The sequence below is a fragment of the Piliocolobus tephrosceles genome, chromosome 4 (assembly GCF_002776525.5).
Source record: "Piliocolobus tephrosceles isolate RC106 chromosome 4, ASM277652v3, whole genome shotgun sequence".
Lineage (NCBI taxonomy): Eukaryota > Metazoa > Chordata > Mammalia > Primates > Cercopithecidae > Piliocolobus > Piliocolobus tephrosceles.
Genome location: NC_045437.1, coordinates 53,792,034 through 53,819,418, shown reverse-complemented (window position 1 = coordinate 53,819,418; position 27,385 = coordinate 53,792,034). Strand labels below are relative to the sequence as shown.

General features: G+C 34.1%; 1 protein-coding gene across 2 annotated transcripts in view; it reads right to left on the bottom strand.

Moving 5' to 3' along the window:
• The window catches only part of ADAMTS6 (ADAM metallopeptidase with thrombospondin type 1 motif 6), a 333,597-nt gene that overhangs the window by 143,411 nt on the left and 162,801 nt on the right, over positions 1–27,385 (bottom strand). For both annotated transcript variants that reach the window (XM_023210467.1, XM_023210468.2), the window contains exon 10: positions 8,500–8,646. In XM_023210467.1, the coding sequence (XP_023066235.1) occupies positions 8,500–8,646 (147 nt within the window). The remainder of the gene's footprint in view (positions 1–8,499; positions 8,647–27,385) is intronic.

The window sequence follows — 27,385 nt, the reverse complement described above, 5'->3', positions numbered from 1 at the left end:
GCTTTGTTTTAATAACTTGATGCATGAAAAACAATACATTCTCCCAATAAATAATCACATGACAGAACAGAATAGCTTTACTGAAACCTGAATAAGAGCTCCAAATAATTCATTTCAGCACCAAGACACAATAAAATCATTTCAGACAACAATCTGAAAATGTCATGTTGGCCTTGATTTAAACTAATTTCTCAAGGAATCAAAACAGAATTTCATATTGCTCTAAGCTTCTTGTTTGTTTTCATTCAAAATATAACCACATCTGGTAGTAGAATTAAAAACATGAAATGCAGAAAATTTTTAAAAAATAATTATGGTTATAATCCTTAAAGACCTAATTTATATAGTTCCACCTTGGGCAGAACAATAGATGTTGTGTTAAGGCATGTCCATAGGTTCTTGAAATATTTCACTAATAAATGGGTTGAATGACAGATGAGGCCAAGGACCAAAGTTTTCCTCTCAAATATATTAGAAGTGTTTAGTCTCTCAAAAATTTCATATTTCATCTAGGATCATCAGAATTGGAAAAGAGAATGTTCTCTTCTCTGTATAATTTCTACGTTTCAAGCTATGCCTGCACTCAAACATAATATTTTAATTCAGTGGAACAAATAACATAAAGGTCGCCAAAACCCAGACAGAATACCTTAGTTTAAAGAGCTTTAAACTTTGCTAAATATAATTGCTCATTTTTATTTAGTCAGTGTGCATAAAATAGGACAGATGCTTTTTTACTTTCATTTCACATGTGAGTAAGTTAGAATTTTTAAAGAATTCCTATGCCAACATTTAAAAATTTTTTCCAACATTCCTGTCCATTGTGCCAGCACTTGTGTTTTTTTCTTTTTTCCCAAATCTTTTCCATCCACTTTGCCAAAGGAAAATAATTTCACAAGTAGAAGTTCCTCAACTGTTACTTAGGACAGTACAATTTTTCATTTATAGATAACTAAGAAAGAACTATGCATAACAATCACTTTCCTATTCACTTAAAAGTTTCTTATATTCTTAACATGTCAAAGTCAATTTGTTATATAAAAAGGTATGTTCACACACAGCAGCAAATTAATACCTTTTAAAAAGTGAACCATACTATTCCTAAGGTGATATAGAGTTAAAGATGAAAGAGACAGATTACTGTCTTCTTTATATCCTTCTCCTTTCTTTCATGCCCTCCTAATTTTTTAATCAATAAGAAATATTTAGATGGAATATTAAGTATGGTACTAATACAGATGGATTTTACCATTGGCTACTACAATCATTTCGTTTGTCACTGCTCAAGGTATCTAACTAACAAAGAACAATCTTTTTTCACCCAGCTATCCAGTTTTCATAACAGAACACTTTTTTATTTCCTTTTTATTATACTTTTAGAAATTAACACGTACTTCAGCAAGAAAAATTACCTCTAGATGAATTTTTTAAATAGAATGCTTTTTTGGTTTTATTAAGTAATATATCTTTAATCTATAAGGATATGCAAACTTTAGGCAAATGTAATGCTACTAGTAAATTTTAAATTATATATTAAGGTTAATGACAAAGAGGTCATATTTGAATAGTATAATGGGAAAAGAACCATTTTGATAATATGGATATTGGTGAGATAACTGAATTAGTAGTTTAATCCCCCAACTTTCTTCTAAAATATCTGTTTCATTTCTATTGACAATAAAATTATAAACATCTTTATGAAATGAATTAAATATGTAATAAAAATAAAATAACAAGTTAAGCACTACTATAAATCTTTTTTATAGAAAATATTTATTTTAAATTGTGTACTGAAGTAGGTATCCAATAGACAAAAAATATTTACAATGACATAACTAAAAAAGTGTAGGATATATTCACCTAAGTGACACCAGCTTTTGGTGACACCAACTTATTTTATTTAAATTTTAAAATAATTACTTTTAGTAATACATAAAATTAACCCAGAATCAGAGGAAGAACTGTGTGGACTCCAAAGAAGAGTTTAAGAGTTTATCCTGAGGAAAAAACTCTTTTCTGATGGCAAATTGGAAACTGACTTAACCCAGAAGGAAGCAAGAATAATTGCTTCATCTAAAATTGTTGTTTTAATATATTGATATTAGTGGGCTTCTAATCATGGTTCATGTTCTTTAAACACTACCAAACCAGAGGACAACTGCAATGGCCTTCACACCACCAAGAATGCCATGAACTGCACACACCTGTGGTCAAAACTCTTCTAAGAAAGTTTATCCCAAACGTGTATTTTTGTTTTAGTTCTTTGGAAGCACCTATTGCTTTGTATTAATGTAGTCTAGACAAGTCTTATTCTCCTTTTCCAGTATATTTTTACAGAAGAATAAAACACCATATGAAATAAAATATAAAGGAAAACCACATGGATCTTTAAAAATGAACCAGTATTTAGAAACATGGAATAAACAAAGGACTTTTGAAATGGATTTGGTTATATTTGTACAAATTAGCAAGGCTTACAAGTCAAGTGTCTGCCAATAAAGCAAATGTGGGGATATATCTGCAAGGTGGATTTAAATTGTCTGTACATTTCTATGCATGTTTACTACATGTGTAGTACATTTTCCTTCTAGTAACCATATCTGGTATATACAGTAAAACCTTGATTTAAATATGTGAGGGATGGGATCGTTTTCCTGTTTTAATTCTTTTATTTTGTTTTAAGATGGGGTCTCACTGTGTCACTCAGGCTGGAATGAAGTAACATGATCACAGCTAACTTCAGCCTTGAACTACTGGGCTCAAGTGATCCTCCCACCTCAGCTTCCCGAGGAGCTAGGACCAGAGGCATGTGCCACCATGCCTGGCTAATTTTTGTATCTTTTATAGGTACTGAGTCTCACCATCTTGCCCAGGCTGGTCTAGAACTCCTGGTCTCAAGAGATCCTCCTGCCTTAGCCTCCCAAAGTGCTGGGATTATAGGCATGAACCACTGCATCCGGCCTATATTTGAATTCTTAACTAAGGGTTAAGCAAGAAAAATGCTTTTTGCACTATGTTAACCAAAATTTGTCTGCTACTTTCCTGCTATGTTCAAGTAACTAAAGTCTATAGACAATAATTATTAGTTACTAATTAATTCTTAAAATAATAATTCTGGATATTTTCATGCCTCTGAGTCATCAATTACCATTATGAAATATTACAGATACAGGTACAGAGGTGGAAGACACATAGATGCGAGCAATGTATATTTAACCCTGGGAGTGCTTTTCCTTATTTTTCTTTCCTATGAAAATTCTCAAGTGCTTTATTCCAGTAATATCCCTCATTTACCCCCACCCCCAAAGGTAACTACTATTCTGACTTTTTATAATAATAATTTCCTTGCTTTGCTTAATAATTTTACTGTCTAATTATTATTCATCTGCCTGTTTTGAGACTCTATATAAAAGTAGTCATACTGTGGGTAGTCTTTTGTGACTTTATTCTTTTGCTCAATATCATGAATATGAGATACTTTTATGTTGATGTGTGTAAATGTAATTGTAGCCAGTTCATTTTTATTGTTCTTTAATATTCCATTTATAAGTATGTCACAATTATTTATAATTCCTCTACTAATAAATATCTGGATTATTTCCAATGTCTAAGAATTGCAAATTATGCTGATATGAACACTTTTTGTATGTTTCCTGGTATAAATGTGTAAATCTATTAGGTTGGCGCAAAAGTAATTGTGGCTTTGCAATTACTTTAATGGCAAAAACCACAATTACTTTTGTGCCAACCTAATATTTCCTTTCATAAAATATTAGATATAAGTTGTCTTATATTTTGTAATTATCTCATTTTTTTAAAAAATTGAAATTTATGGGAAATTTTTATTTAATCTAGGGTTCTAGCTAATGGAGATATAACTATACAATTCTTACAATGTCCAGTGTTATATGCTACTATCAAAATTATAATAGTACTGTAGTGATACTATATACAAATCTTCTCATCAAATAATAATTTTAAACATAGATGGTTTGTATGTTGGTGTAATATGCAAATTTTTCCAGTCAGAAAACATGAACCTCACTCATTATCAAATGTAGAATAGTCTCCATCTATGATATGTAGTTACAACTTATTATTAAACATATACTTGTCAGAGCAAAATTGTACATATAAAAAGCAGACCTGTGATTATTTTCCTAGCAGCATATAATCACAACTAAAAAGCCAAACCCTGGTTAATATCTACAGCAACACAGACAATTATTGAATTCCTAGCCTCTATTTTTGTTTATGCTTCTAAGACTAAGCAAAAAAAATGCATTAGTTTCAGAATATACTTCTCCTGTGATTATGAAATTCATAGAAAATCAAAGTATATTTACATTTCCCAAAATGTTTGCAGCATGATGAGAAAGTCATATTTTATGAATTCTACTTCTAATTTAGAGAGGTCTTATTTGCATAGTCCAAAAATTAGCCTTGAATATAGGAATATGAGTTAGAGTTCGGTCTTCAGCAAAAATTTACAGATCCCTATGTAAAAAGGCTTTGTTTCCAGAACACATTAGGATATACTCCTAATTGTGATTTTAGATGTATTTTCACTAAAACAGTTATACCATAAAACAAAAACTTTTAGTCCATAATACAGTGGGTCAATCTAAAAAATAAATCTTTCTCTATAACCCTGTACATATCTTAACAGTCTCTTAACAACAACAACAAAAAGTTAACACTTAATGCCACCTCCTATTTTTATTCCACTAAGTTGTGCTGATTCGCATAAATTAAGCAAAACAGAATTGGGTTGATATCATCTATAGTAAGTCAACCATCTTACATACTATATTCTCATAAACTGCTTTGTCAGTCTTCTCAATGAAGCTAACAACGTACTGCCTTCTAAGGCAAATCTTTCCCTCTCACCCTTAATATAACTGAGCTTGAAGCTTTCAAGACACAAATACTGTATTGGGAGTGGTTTACCCTTTTCCCCCTATATATAATTATGACTTATCAAAGTTATTATGATTAGAGCAAGGTTCCCCAAATGTATCAGATAAACAGAAGGAGAAATCTGTTTTGCCAAGCTCTTAGATTCTACATTTGTTAAAAAAGGTCCCATCTATAAAGATTGTTTTTTATATAACAGCCTGATGTTGACCTTCGAAAGTCATTGCTAGAGAGGAAATGTGAGTGCTTTGGTCATCTTGCTCATCTTATATCACTTCTCTTGTAGCTCCACAGTCACCTTTCCTCCTAGGTCAACTCTGACCGTAACATTGCTTCTTTTAACATGTTCAGCTTCCATCCTGTCTGTGAAAATGTCTACTCTATATTTAATTTGGAACTGTAGGAAATTTTGCTATGGATCTTTGACAGTTCAAACAAGTTAACAGGCTTTAATTTTAATAGAGCAAGAGTTGATTCACAGAGCCCCCATAATTTTTGAAAACTATATGAAATTATTCTGTACTATTGCTAAGTGGTGGAAAATGTATGAAAAACTGACTTAAATTACTTCTGGCTGTCTACCACTGCCTGGTAAATTAGCCCATAGTCATCAATGAGTGTGAGCCATAATACCAGGTTCACCTTTCTCTATATTCTAAATAAATAAATAAATCAGTCCCGCAGGCAGATAGGAAAGACACTACCTGCAAAGCCGTCGCCGGAAAACATCAGAAGCTGGCATAACACGTCCATTTTAACGGAAATGGGTTCTTTATTATTTAATCAGGACGGCTTCTGGGCGATTCATGAACCACTTATTGAATCACCGAGTTTAAGAAATCTGAAAAAAAATATTGGGAGTTGGTAAACACCATCTCCTGATTGATCAGTAGCACCCAGTGTTTTAGAATGACACAAGAGACTTTGTATTCTATTGGCCATGGAATCGTTTTCATTTGAACATAGTGAATAGTGAATCTCTATAAATCATAGAAAGCTCATTGTTAAAATCCACCATCATCTTTGGCCTATACAGCTACTAAGTAGAGAAAGGTATGCGTTTTGTTGGCTGGGCTGCAGTTCCTAAACAATTCATCTTTCAAGATTCTTTTTCTTGAGAAGAGAAGCTAAAATAAAATGTTATGAGCCTTTTTGAGCCAACTATAAAACATAAATGTAACCTCAATCCCTGATCAAAATAGCACTGGATTTTAAAAAATATCACGCATAGCTGTTAAAGCAATTAAGTTCACTGCATTAATAAAAAGGAACAAAGAAATTCAAGAAAGTTACTGTTATGTCTTTGTGCTCCGGTGAACTGACCTTTTTAAAGAGCCTTGTGTTTAAAAACCCTTTATTGCTTGGTCAGATTATAATCAGATTTGTTTAGTTTTATTATTAAAGAGGAGGGAAAGCCAAGTTTTCCCCCAAGTCTCTACCCATTGTGCTTCACATCTATCTTTCATTAATAGTTTTAACTTTGTGAGCATTCCCATGAGGATGTACATGGAAATATTTTTATAAAATACAGGATAAATAAGCCCATTAGAACCCTGTCAACACTAATCATGCTTACACATACAAAATGCAAAGAGGCAATAAGGCTTAAATAATGCTTTTTGGATCAATTTTTTTAATTAATTCAATGGAACACTTTATTGAAACTAGTAATACTTTTATGTCCCTCACCAAACCAGTGGTGATTTTTAAACTGTATTTTACCAGCAATTTAAGGATTCCCTTTTGGAGTGTCTTAGCCTCAATATGGTTTCAAGTAGACAAGATCTGATAGGAGATCACAACTGGTCCTTGTATTTAATATACAGAGATGGTACTAGCAAATGAGCTGTGCAATATAGCCAATGGGACAGAAACAAGATAAAGGAGAAAAGAAAATGCTACAAAAGCAATAACGACAACAGCAACAACAACAAAAACAACAAGAGCAACCATCAGAAATGCACAGAAATCCTGAGCATGTTACACAGTTTGTCTTTCTGGTGATGGACATTAATACTCCATTATAAAAACATAAGCCAAGTCAAAGGAGAAATTCCAGATCTGACTTGATGTCTAGGGAGAGCAGATCTTCAAAAATGTTTAAAATTTAGGTAAATGATCTCATTAAAAACATCTTAGAAAGTGATATTGCTAGCGCTTTGTATTAAGAACAACCAAAAGATATCTTACAAATGCTCTGTGGTCTACCTTTATAGCACTTCAATCAGTTTTCACCGTAGGCAAGTATAACCTTACATCCTTCTGTTACTAAGATTAAAATTTATTAGGTTATAATATGGTTATCAGAAGAACCACCTTCTGAAATAAATTTCAAATTCCTTCAACTTTATTATTACATTAATTTAAAAGAGTTCATTTTAAACATTTATCTTTTGATTTGTTTTTTAATAAAGCATTGTGCTAGGTAATTTAAAGTCTCTTGTTTGTGACCTTTTAAAAATATCTAATCATAGTTTTCAAAATATATGCTCTGGCTATTAGTAGATATGAAGGAAATTTTAATAAATAATGTTACTGTATGTAACCTGTTTGAATTTTTAAAATTTTACAATATAATTGTTTTAATATAAACAGAGCCAATTTTTAAGAAGAATTTCCACTGCTGATCTGTACTTTATGTATACCTTACTTTTTCACAGAGTATTTAATTTCTCTTCCCCAAGGAAAAAAAAAAATGGCACAAGACAGTTAAAAATCATGGTAAAGCAATACAGCACTGAAATCTTGATATTATTTAAAATAATATTTACCATTTAAAGAATGTCTGTTATGTATTTTATATACATTATAGCATGACACATAATTACATATATAACACCTGATGACATAAACAGTGTGACTTAACTTCATTTAACAACTTAGGACACTGAAGATTAGAAAAGTTAAGGAACATGCACTTAGAAGTGAGACCCAAGTCTATCAGTTTCCAAAGTACAATCCTCAAGCCCTATGCAAGTGAGATGTGGAAGAACATCTGATTTCCTTAACATGCTTATACCTGAGCTGATTTGTATTCTTCACATTTCAATAACCAGACTCTTGGAATATACATTAAAGGACCAAAAAGTTCTCAAACTGCAGAAAAATGGATCACTTAATACATTTTCAAAAACAAATATTTTTCTCAAAGTGTTGATTTCCTTGGTGTTTGGTTATTTTTTGTTGTTGTTTGTTACTATTAGATACTTTGGCTCTCCTATAAAACTCAGTTTTTTCACCAACAAAATAAAATATGTAATCACTGAACATAAGTTTGGCCTATGTGCTATTAAATCATGCAAATCTGAATGCTTTCTGAAATTGTCTCCCATTTATTAAACAATTGTAACACTCACACCATCAGTCCCACTTATATCCTTGCTCCACTTCCTCTATTCTATAAATTCTATACGAAGAAAAAAATTGCCACAATGATATATTAAAGTATTTAAGAAACAGTTGAAACATCAGTAGGCCCTATAAAAGTTACTCATTATGCAAAGTTGAAAGCACTACATATTAGGCTTCTACCAGTGGCTTGCTTCTGGAGCAATTTATCATCACTCTCCAGAGATTACTTACTCTAGAAAGCTGGTGATGTAGTCTCGACTGCACGCAGACCAGGAAAAAGGATTGGTATTCGCAGTAATGTGAGCTGCCATAAGTTTTGCTGCTTCATGACCTTTCGTCCCACAAGAATTTCCAATTCCATCATGGTTCATACCAAAACTGTTTTAATGAGGAAGAAACATAGAAAACATAAATTAAAAAAAAAAAAACAAAAACCCAACACATCCCTTATTTCCTTGTTTGGCCATTTATTAGCCTTATCAACATATGCCTTCCATCAGGATAGACCAGATCCTCTAAAGAAATTTAGGATTAAAATTAAAGAGACTAAGGAATAAAGAATACTTCAGTGATACAATACATGTCTAAATCTCTTTAAATGTAGTCACATACTCTCACCTGTTATTACACGTTTCAATTTCTCTTTGAGCCGAATATATTACATATCAATTCTTACTTTATATATTAGAAAACAGATTTAGCGGGCCGGGCGCGGTGGCTCAAGCCTGTAATCCCAGCACTTTGGGAGGCCGAGACGGGCGGATCACGAGGTCAGGAGATCGAGACCATCCTGGCTAACACGGTGAAACCCCGTCTCTACTAAAAATACAAAAAACTAGCCGGGCGAGGTGGCGGGCACCTGTAATCCCAGCTACTCCGGAGGCTGAGGCAGGAGAATGGCGTAAACCCAGGAGGCGGAGCTTGCAGTGAGCTGAGATCCGGCCACTGCACTCCAGCTCGGGCGACAGAGCAAGACTCCGTCTCAAAAAAAAAAAAAAAAGAAAAAGAAAACAGATTTAGCAAAGGTAAATAACCTGCTAAAGGTCACACAGTTTGTCAGTGTTGGAACTGTTAGCAGAACCTACCTTTTAATATGCTAGTGTTCATCCTACCTCACTATGCTGAATCCAAAAAAGAATTATAAGAAGATAGCTATGATCAGTTGAGTTTTAGGTTATGGGCCAAATACAGAAGTCCTTTTTCCTATTAATATTAATAAAAGATAATTTAACACACATATAATTTGTAGTCGTTTGTATGTGTGTTTCAAAACGCCTTTTGAAAACCATAGATATATTTAAGGATTATGGTTTTTCTTTATTGTGGCCACCTTCACTTTAAAAATATTTTCTTTGTCATTTTTTTCCTGTGTTATATAGCCATGCTTAGTGCTAACAATGTGATCTAAAAACACATTTTTACAATAAAAATGTTTTTCTGAAAAGGATATACCCACTACATACCCTATATGTGTGTGTGTGTTTATACAATCTATGTGTAATACAGATTACATATACATTTTAACCTTTCTTCACAAGTAACGAGAAGTTTAGGTTGAATATTACTAAGAAAATAAATTTATGTGTCTGTTATGACATATATTCTAATAAGTGCACCATGATATGTGTCCAAGAAAATGTCACTAGAGTATAAAATAGATGAGGATGGTTGCTGGAGAAAAAAATCTGGAAAGGTAGTTGGAAAGAGTTAAGTACAAGATAATTAATAAAGGTAAATATTAATATCAGTCCTCTTGGCAGCATAGAAACAGGGAAGATTTGTAAGTAAGAGCAACTGAAGATTTCTGAGTCAGGGAATACAGAATTGATCTGTCTATTAGACAAGTAATTATAGTAACTCCATGGTGGAGATACTGAAGTAGGAAGAGAATGGAGCCAGGGGAGTAGTCAGAAGATCATTACCAACTGAGAACTAATGTTGATCCGAACAAGGGTGCCGGATAAACAGGTAGAATTAGGTTTGAGACATGCTTAGGAAGCAGAATGAATTGACTTTCATAAGTACAACATAAAAAGAGTTATAATAAAGATATATAATATGTCTGCATAGGCCAGGCCTGGTGGCTCACACCTGTAATCCCAGCACTTTGTGGGGCTGAGGCGGGAGGATCACCTGAGGTCAGGAGCTCAAGACCAGTCTAGCCAACATGGTGAAACCCTCTACTAAAGATACAGAAAAAATTAGCTGGGGGTGGTGGTGCACACCTGTAGTTCCAGCTACTCAGGAGGTTGAGACATGAGAATCACTTGAACTCAGAAAGCAGAGGTTGCAATGAGCCGAGGTCATACTACTATACTATAGCCAGGGTGACAGAGCAATGCTCTGTCTCAAAAAATATATATATATTATATATTTTTTTAATATTATATATATTTTTTCCTCCCAGCCCCATATATGTGCATACACACATATTAGGAAGAGCTAGTAATTCAGGTGGAGGAACAAAAATAAGCAAAGAAAGAGAAGTGTATGACATTATCCAGAGCCCTAACTTAAAACATCAAATAACCTTCCAAGAACACCAATATTTAGTATTCTAGGCCGACCTCAACACAGTGGAGTAAGTCTCTGTGAATGGTCTTCAAGGAATATGAAGGTGAAGTTTCAAGTGTGTTGAATCAGACGTACATTCTGTCAAAATAATCAACTATGGATTTACATAAAGACCTCAGTAGTGTAAATGTGTAATGTTCCTTATTTCTCTGAAAGGTTGACGCTACTGTGTTAATAACACTATGATTCTTTTCAAGTAATGATAGCTTTAAAAATACTATTTCTTTTAGCGGCAATTTTATACATATCCCTGTTTCATGTTAACATAGGTATGTAGACAGGCTCAGATGGCTTTAAGAGCATCAATTTCGAGATTCTTGACTCCTTATGCACTCTTTTCTAAAAACAAATCAAGCTCCTACTTTCAAAATCCTATCTTCTGTCTTACAAAGAAAGGCATATCTTTCACCTATCTATAATTTTATAATAGTGCATTGCCTTGGAGTATAAAAACATGGTGTCAAGAAAAGAGGCAACTGAACATTTGTGTCAATGTTAAGAGAATAACTTTTGATGATTGATTTTAATTAAACCATATCAGATAGTTTCCAATTCCTCACTTTTATCAGGTTTGCAGGAGCACATAATCAAATAACCAGCTGATCAATGGTTAAAACTATTCTTTGATGATAGATTCCCATGGTTATATTTTGACAAATAATTCAAAAGGAGTTCAAAGAGTTGAGTGATATTTCTATAATAAACTCCTTTTATCCCTGTCTACTTCTTATGTGGGCAAATTTTCTCAGCATTCACATCTATAGAAATTGAATTGATGCTGAAATCCTGCCTCGTTATAGCACTACATACATAAATGCAATAACTGAAAAAATATATCCAATTAACAACATCTTCTAATAAAAACTTTACTTATGTATTTAATTATTTATCAAAATTTGTAATATGTATATGTTCTTCCAAACAATCACTGAAACTAATAATTATTGTAATGTAATGAACATCAAATCCAGAAGAAAATTTTTATTTTCTTTCTGATCATAGAAACAAATTAATAAATGTTAACATACATGTTTTTGCTGTAGAGACATATAATACAGTGTATAATTTTAAAATACTCAAGCATAAAATATATTTTAAAATATATTAGGATATATAAATATAATATAATAAAATATATTAGGATATATCTTAATGTATATTAAAATATACATTAAGATAAAGTTCTAAAGGGGAATGAGCACATTGAATTAAAAGGGGAAAATGATGTAAATTTTGACTATAGAACCTGTTGATGTATTTTTTAAATGCATAATGATAGTTACTTAATTGCTATGGCATTTAGATTAAACTGCATATACTTAAGAGAGGGATATATCGATTCTATTTTTAAATAACAATATTTGCGACACTGGAAATTCTATCCTTTGCAATTACTTAGACATAAAAGGAAAAATTTTAGACATCAACTGAAAAATATACAATAAGGTATATGATTTTAAAAAATCCTTTCAGATGTATATAAGCCAACAGATTTTAAAACCAATGAACTCAAGTACTGAAGGAGAAAATCATGAGTTTTATTTCTATTAACAATCTTTATAGTTTAGTTGTCAGCTGTAGATAGTTGTCTCAAGGATTTAGGTTTTAGTCATCTAAGAGAATATATATTTCTGCAACCTATATTTCAAACATAAGAAATCCCAGAAATGATCGGGCAATGTCAAATAGTTCACTTACAGTGACACAAAGTACAATGTAAGTTTACAACTGACATTCATGACATCAGCTTCAAAAGATCCCTTTAATAGGATGTTCAGGCTGTAGTATAAAATATATTTCTTTTTTGGCAGATGTATATTGTGGAATACTAAGCAGAAGTTAGAAGCAACAAACAAGATAGATGTCTACACATTAATATGAGTGGATCTTTTTTAGGGCGACGGGGCCAGGGTCTGGCTCTGTCACCCAGGCCGGAGTGCAGTGGCACAATCATGGCTCCCTGCAGCCTCGACCTCCTGTGGTCAAGCAATCCTCCCACTTCATTCTCCCAAGTCGCTGGGATCACAGGTGTGCAACACCAAACCTGGCAAATTTTTAAATTTTTCATAAAAATGGGGTCTCACTATGTTACCAAGGCTGATCTCAAACTCTGGGCTCAAGTGATCCTCCCATCTTGGCCTCCCAAAGTGCTGGAATTGCAGGCGTGAGCCCCCACATCTGGCCTATATGTGTGGATCTTAAAAAGAGTAAAAAAAATATAGTTAAGAAAGGGAACAAGATCTGTAGCGCTACACCATATAAGTAAACAAAAGTTACATACACAATCTTGAATAACAAAAAAGTCTGAAGAATTATTCCAGATTAAATACTCAAAAGATAACAAGTAAATGCAATGGAAACTGGATTAGGGAGAAAAAAATGCTACAGAAAACAAACATTGCTGGGGACAATAAATGAAACTGGAGTATGAACTGTATACTAGATAATAGTAGTGTATCAATATCAAACTTTCTAATTTTACCATTGTATGACAGCTATATAAGAGAATATCCTTTGTTCTTAGGAAATACATGCTAAAATGTTTAGGAAAAAAGGATATAATGTCTACAACTTACTCTCAAAGAGATCAGAAAAATATTTATGGACATATAAATAGAGAAAGATAAAACAAGTGTTGTAAAATCTTTACTATTTTTGAATCTGGGTGACAAACACATGGTAAATCTTTCTACTATAGTAATATTTCTGTAAATATGAAATCATTTCAGACTTAAAAAATAAAAAGTAAACACACCACAAAACAACCTGCAATAGTTTATGAGGATACATAGGGATTCAAATATACATATCAAAATTTATCTGAGTAACTGTCTATGAGAAGGGATAAGTGGGACTATAGAAATATAAAAACTAATACAGGCATTAAACAAGGAGGGTCCCTGCTTGAACTGATACAGATACTGATGCTGTGCCTTGAACTAAGTATAGATAAATAATAGAGAGAAGAAAAACTAACTCAACTCTCTGTTGTTGAGTTTCAAAAATAATAATTTAAAAAAAGAAGAACAAAAACAAGAACAAAGGAGTGTTTGGCAAACCTTGGGCCCACCCCAATAGATGAATAGTGGTAACAAGGGAATATCTCCATTGCCAGTTTTATGTGTTTAGTAAACATTTCAGATTACATCGAGTTAATGATTCTCATTTGTGGAGGGTTTTAGGAACACACACACAGAGATAGAGAAAAAGAGTCACAGGGACACATACACACACACACGCACACATATGCACACACGGAGATAGATACATATTGGGAGAGACAGTCATCCTTGGGCCTTTTGTGATCCTCCACATCTTGCTGCATGTGCCTGATCACTTGTTGTTTTACTCAGGCCATTTGTCAGGGTAATTTTGAGAGATGAGGTAACATCTCTCCTCTTGGACAAAGAACAGGTTAACTTAATACTTGCTATAAAAGTGGTAGATTCCTTAAGCTCCATGTTTCTCAGTTGCAATGCAAACTCACTGCGTGTGCAACATTTATATGGGCCATATGGTGTCACCCTTGTGGAATTTGGGGCCAAGGGGAACCAATGTAAATATGTTGATGCTTATGATGCTTGCTGTACTGTAATAACATCTTTTGCCTCTGACCCAGAAATATCATGTAGCCAGCATTCATGCAGCAGTAATGGGTAACATAGAATATTAAGAAGACATGAACTCAAGTTTTGTGACTTAATAAAACTAATACTTTTGCTGCTTCATCAAGGACACTCTTAAGTGAAAATGGCGTGGGTTTTATTGTGAGTGCATAGGAGTTACAAACACACTGAATACTAGTATGGCTGTCTTGATTCATGCTAAAGTGTCAGCATTTATTCCCCCAATAGCTTTTACACAATCAGTGCAACTATCAATATAGGTTTTTTTTTTTTTTAGGGCAAATGAAGTCTTAATATTGTGAAACTAGTTTTGATCTGAAAATGCCTCAGAGATCCCAGGGATCACTGCTCTAGTATAGATGTGCAAAATAAATTGTTGGGTCATAAATTGCGTAAAATTTCAAATTTACTAGACAATGCCAAACAGCTTTTCAAAGTGATTGCACCAATTTACATTCTCACCTGTAGTGTGTAAGAATCCTAGTTGCACCATATCTTCACCAATATTTAGTATTTTCAGATTTCTTAATTTATGCCAAACATGGTAGGTATAATTTGCCTTTCTCTGAATATTAATTAGGTTGAACATCTTTTTATACGCTTATTGACCCCTTGGATGCCTTCTTTTGTAAAGTGTTCAAGTACTTTGCATATTTTCTATTGGGGTATTTGATTTTATTAATTTGTAGTTCTTTATATATTCTTGAAACTGCACTGTGTCAGTTAAATGTGTTTAACTGTAACACAGTAGCAAACACCTTTTCCTCCACTGTGCCATTTGTTTTATGGTATCTTTTGATTAAACTCTTAATTTTAATGTGGTTGAACTGGTTAATCACATGTTTCATGTTCTTTATATCTTGTTTAAAAAAATTCTTCTTTACCCTAAGGTCATGGGGATTTACTTCCATATTATCTTCTGAAATCTTTAATAGTTTGATTTCCACATTTAAGTATTGCTGGATCCTATGTTAAAAGTATGCTTAGTTTTGTAAGAAACTGCCAAAGTGTCTTCCAAAGTGGCTGTTAATAATAAATTTTTAAGCCTATGTGTATAGCTTGACACTGAATTCCATTTTTACTAGTTATCCCACTGAGCAAAAAGTATGTTTTATATTTCATTTTATTCATTGTACCTAGCATATAAACAGTCTAACAATTGGTGATGAAGGCTTAGAGGTTTAGTGAAGTGAACTGAATCTCAGTGGAGGTCGATATTTCATTTGGATAAAGTGAGGAGACTCATGAGGTTAAAATGCAGACCTAATAAACAGTCTCTTGTAAAACGTGGGATCCAAAGGATCTGCCATGAGTTCCATTTTCACTATGATGAACTTTGCCCTTTTTTCTGGCCATTTGTTCCTGCAATTACCACACTGGAGTCATACAATTCACATATACAGCAAGACTCCACTCTGCTCATGGGATCAGGGACCAATTGCATTCATTGTTAGAGAGAATTTAAAGAGATAGAGGCTATTAACTTTGTAGAGCAGCATTAAAATATGGCATATTGTTGGTCCAGTTCTATTCTAGTTTTCCAGTGAATTCTAGTAGTTAGGCTGTGGTCCTGTTTCTTGTGAACAAGACACTATTTTATACCCCAGTCTGAGAAACTAAATCACTTGTCTCGTTCCCCTGCTCCTGAGACTCTGAGATCCTGGCCAGTACTTCATTTCTCTTTAAGCAAGGATCCCATCTGACTTTGGGGTATTAAAGTCACAGTCTCCCTTGTTCTCCAACCTCTGGGACATACACTTACAGCAAGCCACAGGACTTCCATGATGTTGACAATTTCCTGACTGAATCTTTATCTAAGCTCTGATGCCAGACTAAACTAGTAAAGTTCTCATAATGTGAATTGGATATAATGTGCTTAATTCATTAGTTAACATAATTTGCTTTAACTAGACCCAAGTTGGTTATACAGTAGGGGGTATTGGGAACTAGACCAATTTCGAAGAAAAAAATAAAAAGTCTATGTCTGTAGCATAGGAACACATGGTTGCTTTAGTCTAGGTACTTCATTGGAGTGTTACTTGGTTATGTGTGCTTCTGTTAAGAACTGCTGGTGCCTATGCATTGTGCTCCATGTAAAAACGCCAGGTCAAGGCAAAAGGAATAGAGAAGACAGTGGAGCGTGGCTTAAAAGGAAAAACTGATGCAATTATATGTGTTTTGTTAGGTTTGATCGAAGCCTTTAATAGTTGAATTTCTGCAGGAAAACTAACTATAACATTGTGAACTGGAAACTCTGGGTGGTAATCAATTTTTTTCATATCCAGGTAATACTTTTAAACATAATTTTAAATAACATAGGATCTTAAGAATTGCAGTTATCACACTATAGGGGAAAAAAAGACATTCTATTCATTAGGCCTTGTCTCATCACCTGTCCTATCCAAAGGTTTCTCTCTTCTCTGGAGCATAACTCTTCCTGGATGGCCCTACCTAGGTTCTTGCATTACCTCACATAAGAACGGGTCTTCATTCAGTGCATGAGAAAACACTTAGGAATCATGTAAATTTCCTGCAAACACATCATCAAGCCTGAATGAATAAGCAACTTAACTAAAATTCTATTAGTTTTTAAAATAGAAACTGACACTAAGATTCCAAAACTAATATAGGAAAGTAAAGAGTCAGAAAAGGCCAAACTAATTTTGAAGAAGGAGGGGAGAGCTTCAATACCTATTATAAAACTATGGTAATTTGTTGGGTGCGGTGGCTCAAGCCTGTAATCCCAGCACTTTGGGAGGCCGAGACAGGCAGATCACAAGGTCAGGAGATCGAGACCAGCCTGGCTAACACGGTGAAACCCTGTCTCTACTAAAAAAAATACAAAAAACTAGCCAGGCAAGGTGGCGGGTGCCTTAGTCCCAGCTACTCGGGAGGCTGAGGCAGGAGAATGGTGTAGACCTGGGAGGTGGAGCTTGCGGTGAGCCGAGATCCGGCCACTGCACTCCAGCCTGGGCGACAGAGCGAGACTCCGTCTCAAAAAAAAAAAAAAAAACACACACACACACACACACAAAAAAACAACTATGGTAATTAAAGCAATATGATATTGGCAACAATAAAAGCCCCCAAACAGCAACGGGACAATATTAATATTTGTTAAATGTGAATGGTGGACACATGAATGTGTGATATAACAGTTGTCCCTATTCTTTTTGGCACCAGGGACCCGTTTCATGGGAAGACAACTTTTCCACAGACCAGGGTGGGGTTGGGGGTGGTGGTGGTTTCAGGATGATTCAAGCACATTGCATTAATTGTGCACTTTATTTCTATTGTTATTACTTTGTAATATATAACAAAATAATTATACAACTCACCACAATGTAGAATCAGTAGGAGCTCTGAGCTTGTCTTCCTGCATTTAGACAGTCCCATCTGGTGGTGATGGGAGGCAGTGACAGATCATCAGGCATTAGATTCTCCAAAAGAGCGGGCAATCAAGAACCCTCACATAAGAAGTTCACAAAAGGGTTCTCGCTCCTATAAGAATGTAATCCTTGTTGATCTGACAGGAGGTGGAGCTCAGGCAGTAACGTGGGCAATGTGGGGTGGCGGGGGGGCGGCTATAAATACAAATGAAGCTTTCCTTGCTTACTCACAGCTGACTTCCTGCTGTGTGGCCTGGTTCCTGACAGGCCACAGTTGGGGACCCCTGCTATAATACACACACATACACACAGAATATTTTAAAATAAAGTTTCTATATAGTTAAATATACATACCCGAATATACACAGAATACTTTGTTCTACAATTTGGCAATTGATTTCTCCTCTCAGATTAACTACACAAGACAGCAGACTCGGCTTTGTAAATTGATTTCGTTCTCAAGTTTTGAAGCTCATTCTTGGAACCCTGAAAAAATTCACTCTAAATATAATGGTATAGCTGGGCGCTGTGACTCATGCCTGTAATCCCAGCACTCTGGGAGGCTGAGGTGGGAGGATCACTTGAACCCAGGAATTCCAGACCAGCCTGGGCAACGGATATGGTTTGGATCTGTGCCCCTGCCCAGATTTCATATCAAATTGTAATCCCCAGTGTTGGAGGTGGGACATGGTGGGAGGTGATTGGATCATGGAGGCGGTTTGGCACCAACCCCCTTGGTACTGTCTTTGCAACAGTGAGTGAGTTCTTGTGAGGTCTGGTCTTTTAAAAGTGTGTGGCACCTCCTCCCTCTCTCTCTTGCTCCTGCTCCGCCATGTGAGATACCTCACTCCCCCTTTTCCTTCCTCCATGGTTGTAAGTTCCTGGAGGCCTCCCCAGAAGCCAAGCAGATGCCAGCATCATGCTTTCTGCACAGCCTGAAGAACCATGAGCCAATTAAGTTTCTTTCATTTAGAAACTACCCAGTCTTAGGTATTTCTTTACAGCAATGCAAGAGTGGATGAACACAGCAACAAAGTGAGACCCTGTCTCTACAAAAAATAGAAAAGTTAGCCAGGTGTGGTAGCACATGCCTATGGTCCCACCTACATGGGAGGCTGAGGCAGAAGGATCACCTGAGCCCAGGAGGTTGAGGCTGCAGTGAGCTGTGTTCATGCCACTGCACTCTAGCCTGAGTGATAGAATGAACCCTGTCTCAAAAAAAATTAAATTAAACTGAATTAAAATAATGGGATAAATTATTATTGTATGTCTGAGAATGGCTCAAATAAGCCTATTTAACATATTTTGCAGACTAAATCAGTGTCTGTGAAATGAGGAATAGTATATGACAATACTGTTGGCATTAGCAATGTAGCAGAATGAAATATATTTTAAAGTTTCCTAGAGAACTAGTGGTATTTAAAGAAAAGCAGATTTAACAAGGAAAAGGTACATGAAAATGACTGAAGAAGTTCTAAAGGGGACTTTAAAGTATTCCAAAAAGTTCTACAGGTAAATGACTCTGATTCTATTTTATGTTCAAATTTAAAATTGTGTATTGTTATTTTTCTTCATAACACTACACATCCCTAGCCTAGTAATTTTACGTTTTGGCTCATGAATGCAAGTGGTTTAGAGGAAGATGCTCTCGAAGTAACTGATCAAGAGTTGGAGAAAGAAAAAGAGAAAAGTGAAAAAAAAAGATGTCCTTCCAGGATAAGACTTTTGTTTTCATCATCACCATATCCACAATGCACAGTATCCATTGTAACCATCTCAGTAAATCACTGGAATTAGGTGCTCAGTAAATCTCTGAATCCAAATAAATTGTGCATCGATTAGAGACTATCTGCTGACTAACTGTAAACCATGAGAGGCAGAATTTTGGAAGCATCATATGTGTACATACCTCCCTTAATGGTGGATAATGTAATAAAATATATACTATATAATAAGTAATAAAAGGGTAAAAGGGGTGAGTTTTTGGTCAAAACAAGTGGCATCTCAGTCAGAGACAAAGTGGTTACTATACAGAGACTGACAGAAATTGTGCCATAAAGGTTATTCATTAAATTAAACTTCTGTAACTCAGCATCTATCAGTCTTTTGACATACATGCTTTTCTGAAATATTTTAAATATTAAAGCAGATCATTTTCTATGCAAATGATATTTTTCTTTGAAATGTCGTTTAACAAAACAAAATTTCCTTATATAGGGTAAAAGCATACTATTATAAATGACAGAATTTATCATGTCTTTTCATTTTTTAAGATATATGAGGCAGCCCATTTGTGATTATATTTTGTGTCATTTCCTCCTACATTATATGACCCCCCCCTTAACAGTGTGAAAATAATATAATGCATTTTGTACCACAAAAATAATAGCTTACTCTTGATTTAGGTACACAATTCTTATTGGTTCTGTTGGGAGATTTGTAAGAATGGAAAGAGCAAACATAGTGTACTGAATATAAATTTAATTTGCATTTAGTCTGGAGATTCTTTTAAAAATCATAACAGATGTTTTCAAACCAAACAGAAGATCTATATAGCGAAGGAAAATCTTAAAATGCCTCGTTAAATTTTTCTGTCTAAGCAATCTTAATTTTTAAACTGAAGATAATCGTGTTGCTAATATATCAACATCATTGTTTTTGTTAGATAATCATGGTACTTTAAACTCTGTCAAGCATTTTGTTAAACAATCACTAGTATATAGAACATGCACTTCTAAAGTCTGCCTCCAAAGGAAAAAATAAATAGATGATCAGTCAGTTCTTCAAAGAGATAACACACATAAAATTACCAGATTAAAGAACAGTTTCCTAATGCTTTTTAACATGATTGATTTTTTCTTTAAGAAGCAACTTTTTTAAATGATGAGATAATGATAGTCTAAATTGTGCCAACTGTAAAAATCTCAAAGTTAAGCTTTCCCATTGCAGAAAAAAAAAAGGGAATAAAAAGACATTCTAAATTTAGAATGATTTTCCATTAGAGAACTGTTCTAATACATAACTGAGCTTGGCTATAAATCACTTGTTATAGTAAAGAAAAGACAGAATTTAGGTGATGTACTCAGTCAGAACCTTCTATACCCACATCTGGCAAACATTTTTAGATTTAGTATTTATCCAATAGGATAATTATTACAATTTGCTCATGTGTTTTCTAAAACAGAGCTTGAACGTTAATTCTACTTTTGAACTTTATATGCAATCTACTTTAAAAAGTGAATTCAAAATACTGAACTTAGGTAAGAAAATATTTAATAAGGGTAGTACCTAGCAGAATCCAGGACCTAGACTGTCCCCATACCATATACAATAATGATCACATTTAGTATAAGCATTTCTGATTTGAAGGTTAAGTTTCCAACAGTCAAAGAAAGTATCATAACATATTTATATTTTTTCTACTACTACTTTACACATTTTTCTTTTCATGTCACTGTAAAGATGCCAGTTACCAGAGGAAGCTAGCTATTAGAGCCATACTAACATGTTGGGCTGTATGTATGTGTATGTGTGGGTATATAATAGTCATTGCAAAGATAGGGAGGGTAGCTGGAACAAGGAAACTTTGGCCATTGTAGTCTTCCTTAGTACTATGAGAAAAATGTTGCTGAATTAGTTAATGATAGCTAAAATTCTTACCAATTCGGACAATGGTGTCTGCCTACAAATTAGCTTTATTTTTCCAGCAAAATGAAGAAAATCTCCCATCAAAGTTCCAAAATTTGATAGTGACAAAATCTATTTCAGTAGTTTTATTATTTCTGCAGCGCGCGCGCACACACACACACACACACACACACACACACACACACACACAGAGTTTATTCTGAAATTCCAGATACTTAATGCAGTAATCAGCAGACTGGACTTACCTATTTTTTGGCATTAGTCCACACTATGGCAAAAGTCTAATTATTGAAATAACTTAATTGTTAGACTTTATTTTAATAACTTTTCTAAAGAATGTCTTTACATTATTGTTTTAGCTACTATGTAAATATGTCTACATATGTGAATGTCTACAGATGAAAGTTTATATATATTGTATATATAATATATATGTGTGTATATGTATGTGCATTTATTTATGTGTGTGGATACACAGATAGCATAATTTTGGCATCTTACTGGCCCTGACCAAAATTTAATATTTATTAAAAGACAATATGGAGTACTACTTTAATAATAATAGCAGTATATTCTAATTTGAAAAATATAAAAATTTTATAGTGATTAAAACATATAATGTAAATGCAGAGACATAAGAAAATAATATTATTAAGCATGATTTTACAAGTTTGGATAAAAAAAGATGGCACTATATAACTTTGAAACTTAATCAGCTGACAGAGTAAAATGCTTCAGTCATGCTACATTAACTGAAAATATTTCCATACCAGAAAAAACTGAGTTCATTTGGTTCTTCCAAAGAGTATAATGACTTAAAGGAGCTACAAGTTTCATTTTAGAGTTACACTTTACAATGCAAACATGCATCATTCATTAGCAATTATTGACAGAATACCTACTACTACACATTAAAAGACTGTTTACTTCAGTTCCCATTACCCAATACATCATGTCTGGCTTTCAGTAAAGAAAATATGTAAGACATACTGAAACATGGGCAAAGAAGATAAAACAACCATCAGAACTAGATTAAATATGACACCGATTTTGGAATAAACAGAGAATTTAAAATAACTACAATTAATATGTTAACAGCTTTAAAGGAAAAAGTAGACAACATGCAAGAAGAGATAGATAATTAATATATGCAAACTCTAAGAAAAAATCTTTTTAATGCTAGATATCTGAAATGAAGAATGTCTGAACATGCTAAGGACTGAACTTGCTAAGGAAAGAACCAGTGAACTTGATAATAGGGTCAATAGAAACTTCCCAAACTGAAATACAGAGAGAAAAAAGAATCACACACATACACACATTCATGCACACATGCACACGCACAACCCAGAATAGACCATCTAGGAATTCTGAGACAATATCTGAAGGTGTGACTTCCATGTAATTGACATACTAGAAGGAGAAGAAAAAGAGAAGGGAGCAGAAAAGTATTTAAAGTAATAATGGCTAAGAACTTTTCAACATCAATGACAGATATCCAACTACAGATCCAGGAAGTTCAGAAATACTAAATAGGTAGATACCAAAAAATCTGGATGTACGCATATCATATTCAAATGGCAGAAAATAAAAGACAGAGAGAAAATCTTGAAAGAATACAGTGAAAAAATACACCTTACTCCTGAAGAAACAAGGATAGAGATTTCAGCTATTTCTATCAGAAACCATGTAAATTCTGTATCCAATGGAATTATCTTTCAAAGATTAAAGAGAAACAGAGTTTCTAAGACAAACCTAAACTAAGAGAATTCATTATTGGCAGACCTGCACTCCAAGAAATATATATTTTAAAGCTCTTCAGGAAAAAGGAAAATAACATAGGTCAGGAACTTAGGTCTATATAAAGAAAGGAAGGACATCAAAAAAAGAATATCCCAATCACCCAGATTTGATCATACACCTTATATCCTTGGATCAAAATATCACACATACCCTATAAATGCATACAACTATTATGTGTCTATAACAACTAAAAATTAAAAAAGACTAATGCTAACATAAAATATATTTTTCTTATCCTTAATTGATATAAAAGATAACTATTTAAAGTAATAATAGTAACAATGTATTAATTATTATAGTAAATGGATAAATAAAATGAAGGACAGCAATGTCATAAGGAACAGGAATGACGAATTGGACATACATTCTTTAAATGAGCCTGTATTACACATGAGGCAATTTAGTGTTATTTGAAGGCAGACTTAGATTAGCTACAAATTTATATATATGTACACAATAAATATAATTTATATATAAAATTGTTATATTGCAAACTCAAGAACAGCTACTAAGATGTTTTAAAAGAAGTATAATTGATATGTTAAGAGAAGAGATAAAGTAGAATCATAAAGTGCTCTGTTAAAACAAGGCAGAAAAAGATAAAAAGAAACAAAATACAATAAATAGAAAAGTTACACACATGACAGATATTAATTCAATTATCTTGATGATCACTTTAAATATGAAAGTTTTAAATATACCAATTAAAAGCTCAAGATTGTCAGAGTGGCGAAAAATATAAGACCCAACTACATGTTGAATACCATAGAGACCTGCTATAAATATAAAGACTCAGCTAGGTTAAAAGTAAGGGATAGAAAAAGATATACCATCCTAACACTAATCTAAAGAAAACTGGGGTAGCTATATTAATGTGAGACACAGCATGCTTCAGATAAAGGAAAATTCTTGTGGATAAGAATGACATTACATAATGATAAAAGCATCAATTCTCTAAGAAGAAAAAAAAATCTTAGTGTGTATGCACCTAACAACCAAGTGTAAAAAAAAAGTGAGTCAAAAACTTATAGAATTGCAAAGTGAAATACACAAATCCACTATTACAGTTAGAAACTTTTTTTTTTCTTTTTGGAGATGGAGTCTTGTTCTGTCGCCCAGGCTGGAGTGCAGTAGCGTGATCTCGGTTCACACTGCAACCTCCAGCTCTCGGGTTCAAGCAATTCTCCTGCCTCAGCCTCCTGAGTAACTGGGACTACAGGCACCCACCGCCACAACCGGCTAATTTTTTTTGTATTTCTTAGTAGAGACGGGGTTTCACCATGTTGGCCAGGCTGGTCTCGAACTCCTGACCTCAAGTGATCTACCCGCCTTGGCCTCCCAAAGTCCTGATATTACAGGTGTGAGCCACTGCACCTGGCTAACATAAAAATCTTAAATGTGAATGCACTTAATTTAAAAACTTAAAATACATGAAGCAAAAACTGACAGAGTGAAAAGGAAAAGTAGACAAATCTAGATACACATTTGGAGTTGTCAATACTCCTCCCTTAGTAATTGATTGATCAACAATAAAGAAAAGGTATAACACCAAACGCTTGAACAACATTATCAACAAAAGAGAACTAATTGACAACGCTAGAACACCAGGCCCAACAAGGGCAGATATACTTTTCAAGGATGCAAGATACACCCTATCACTCACCATATACAAAAATCAAATTAAAATGGATTAAACAATTAAACCTAAGACCCCAAACTATGAAATTATTACAAGAAAACATTAAGGAAAATCTCATGGTCTGGGCAAAAATTTATTGAGCAATATCCCACAGGCCAGGCAACCAAAGCAAAAATGGACAAATGGGACCACATTAAGTTAAAAAGCTTCTGCACAGCACAGCAATCAATCAACAAAGTGAAGAGACAACCCACAGAACGGGAGAAAATATTTTCAAACTATCCATCTGACAAAAGATTAATAACCAGAATATATAAAGAGCTCAAAAAACTCTACAGGAAAAAAAGTCTAATACCTGGATTAAAAAAATAGGCAAAAGATTTGAATAGACATTTCTGAAAAAGAAGATATATAAATGGCAGGCTGGGCGTGATGGCTCACGTCTGTAATCCCAGCACTTTGGGAGGCCGAGGCGGGTGGATCACGAGGTCAGGAGATCGAGACCATCCTGGCTAACATAGTGAAACCCCATCTCCACTAAAAATACAAAAAATCAGCCAGGCGTGGTGGAGGGTGCCTGTAGTCCCAGCTACTCAGGAGGCTGAGGCAGGAGAATGGCATGAACCGGGGAGGTGGAGCTTGCAGTGAGCCAAGATCGCACCACTGCACTCCAGCTTGGGTGACAGAACAAGACTCTGTCTCAAAAAAAAAAAAAAAGAAAAAGAAAAAAGAAGATATACAAATGGCAAACAGGCATATAAAAAGGTGTTCAATATCACTGATCATCAGAGAAATGCAAATCAAAACTACAATGAGATATCATCTCACCCCAGTTAAAATGGCATTTATTATTATGACAGTAACAAATGCTGGCAAGGATGTGGAGAAAAGGGAATCCTTATACACTGTTGGTGGGAATGTAAATTAGTACAGCTACTATGAAGAACAGTTTGGAGGTTTCTCAAAAACCTAAAAATAGAACTACCATATGATCCAGCAATCCCTCTGCTAGGTATATACCCAAAATAAAAGAAATCATGTTATGGAAGAGATATCTGCACTCCCATGTTTATTGCAGTACTATCCACAGTAGCCAGTTTGGAAGCAACCTAAGTGTCCATCAACAGAAGAATAAATAAAGAAAATCTGGTACATACACATAATGGAGTACTATTCAGCCATAAGAAGAATGAGATCCTGCCATTTGCAACAACGTGGATGGAACTCGAGATCATTATGTTAAGTGAAATAAGTCAGGCACAGAGAGACAAACTTTGCATGTTTTCAATTATTCGTGGCAGCTAATAAAACAACTGAACTTACGGACATAGAGAGTAGAAGGATGGTTGCCAGAGGCTGGCAAGGTAGTTGGGGAGGGTGGGGAATGCGGGTAGGCTGGTTAATGGGTACCAAAAAAATTGAATGAACAAAACCTACTACCTGATAGCACGGCAGGGTGGCTATAACGAATAATAATTTAATTTTACATTTAAAAATAACTAAAATAATTGGATTATTTGTTACACAAAGGATAAATGCTTGAGGAGTTGGATACAAAAATTCTCCATGATGTGATTATTACGTATTGCACACCTGTATCAAAACATCTCATATATCGCATAAATATATATATCAACTATGTAAACACAAAAATTAAAAATTAAAAATAAGAATGTGAGACACATTCACCAAGATAGAACATATGATAGACCATGAGGCTTTTAATCTACAAGCCACGAGGGTTGTAAATCTTTTAATTTAACACCATTTAATCTTTCAATATTAGAAAGATTAAAATAAGAGTATATTATCTAATCACAATCCAAGAAGAAATAACACACAATTTTTAACTGAATGAAAATAAAAATATAGTATAATAAAATTTGTGAAATGCTGGTAAAGGAGGGCCTACAAAGAAATTTATAGCTGTTAAGTGCTAATTTTATGAAAGAAGAGAGGTCCAAAATCAATTATTCAAACTTCTATCTTAAAAATGTTTTTAAATAAAGGACAAATTAAATCCAAAGTAAGAACTAGGAAGAAAATAATAAGGAGTAGACAATGAAACAGAAAATGAGCAAACAGGCCAGGTGTGGTGGCTGGGGCCTGTAATCCCAGCACTTTGGGAGGCTGACGTGGAAGGACTGCTTAAGCTCAGGGGTTGGAGACTAGCCTGGGCACCATGGTGAAACCTCACATCTACCTAATAATAATAATAATTTTATACATATATATATATATATATATATATATATATATATATATATATGCAAAAATACAAGAAAACAAATTAGGTGGGTTTGGTGGCACGAGGCTGCAGTGAGTCAAGATTGTGCCACTGCACTCCAGCCTGGGTGACGGAGCAAGACTCTGTCTCAAAAATGGAAAAAAAAAAAGAAGGAAGGAAGGAAGGAAGGAGGGAGGGAGGGAGGGAGGGA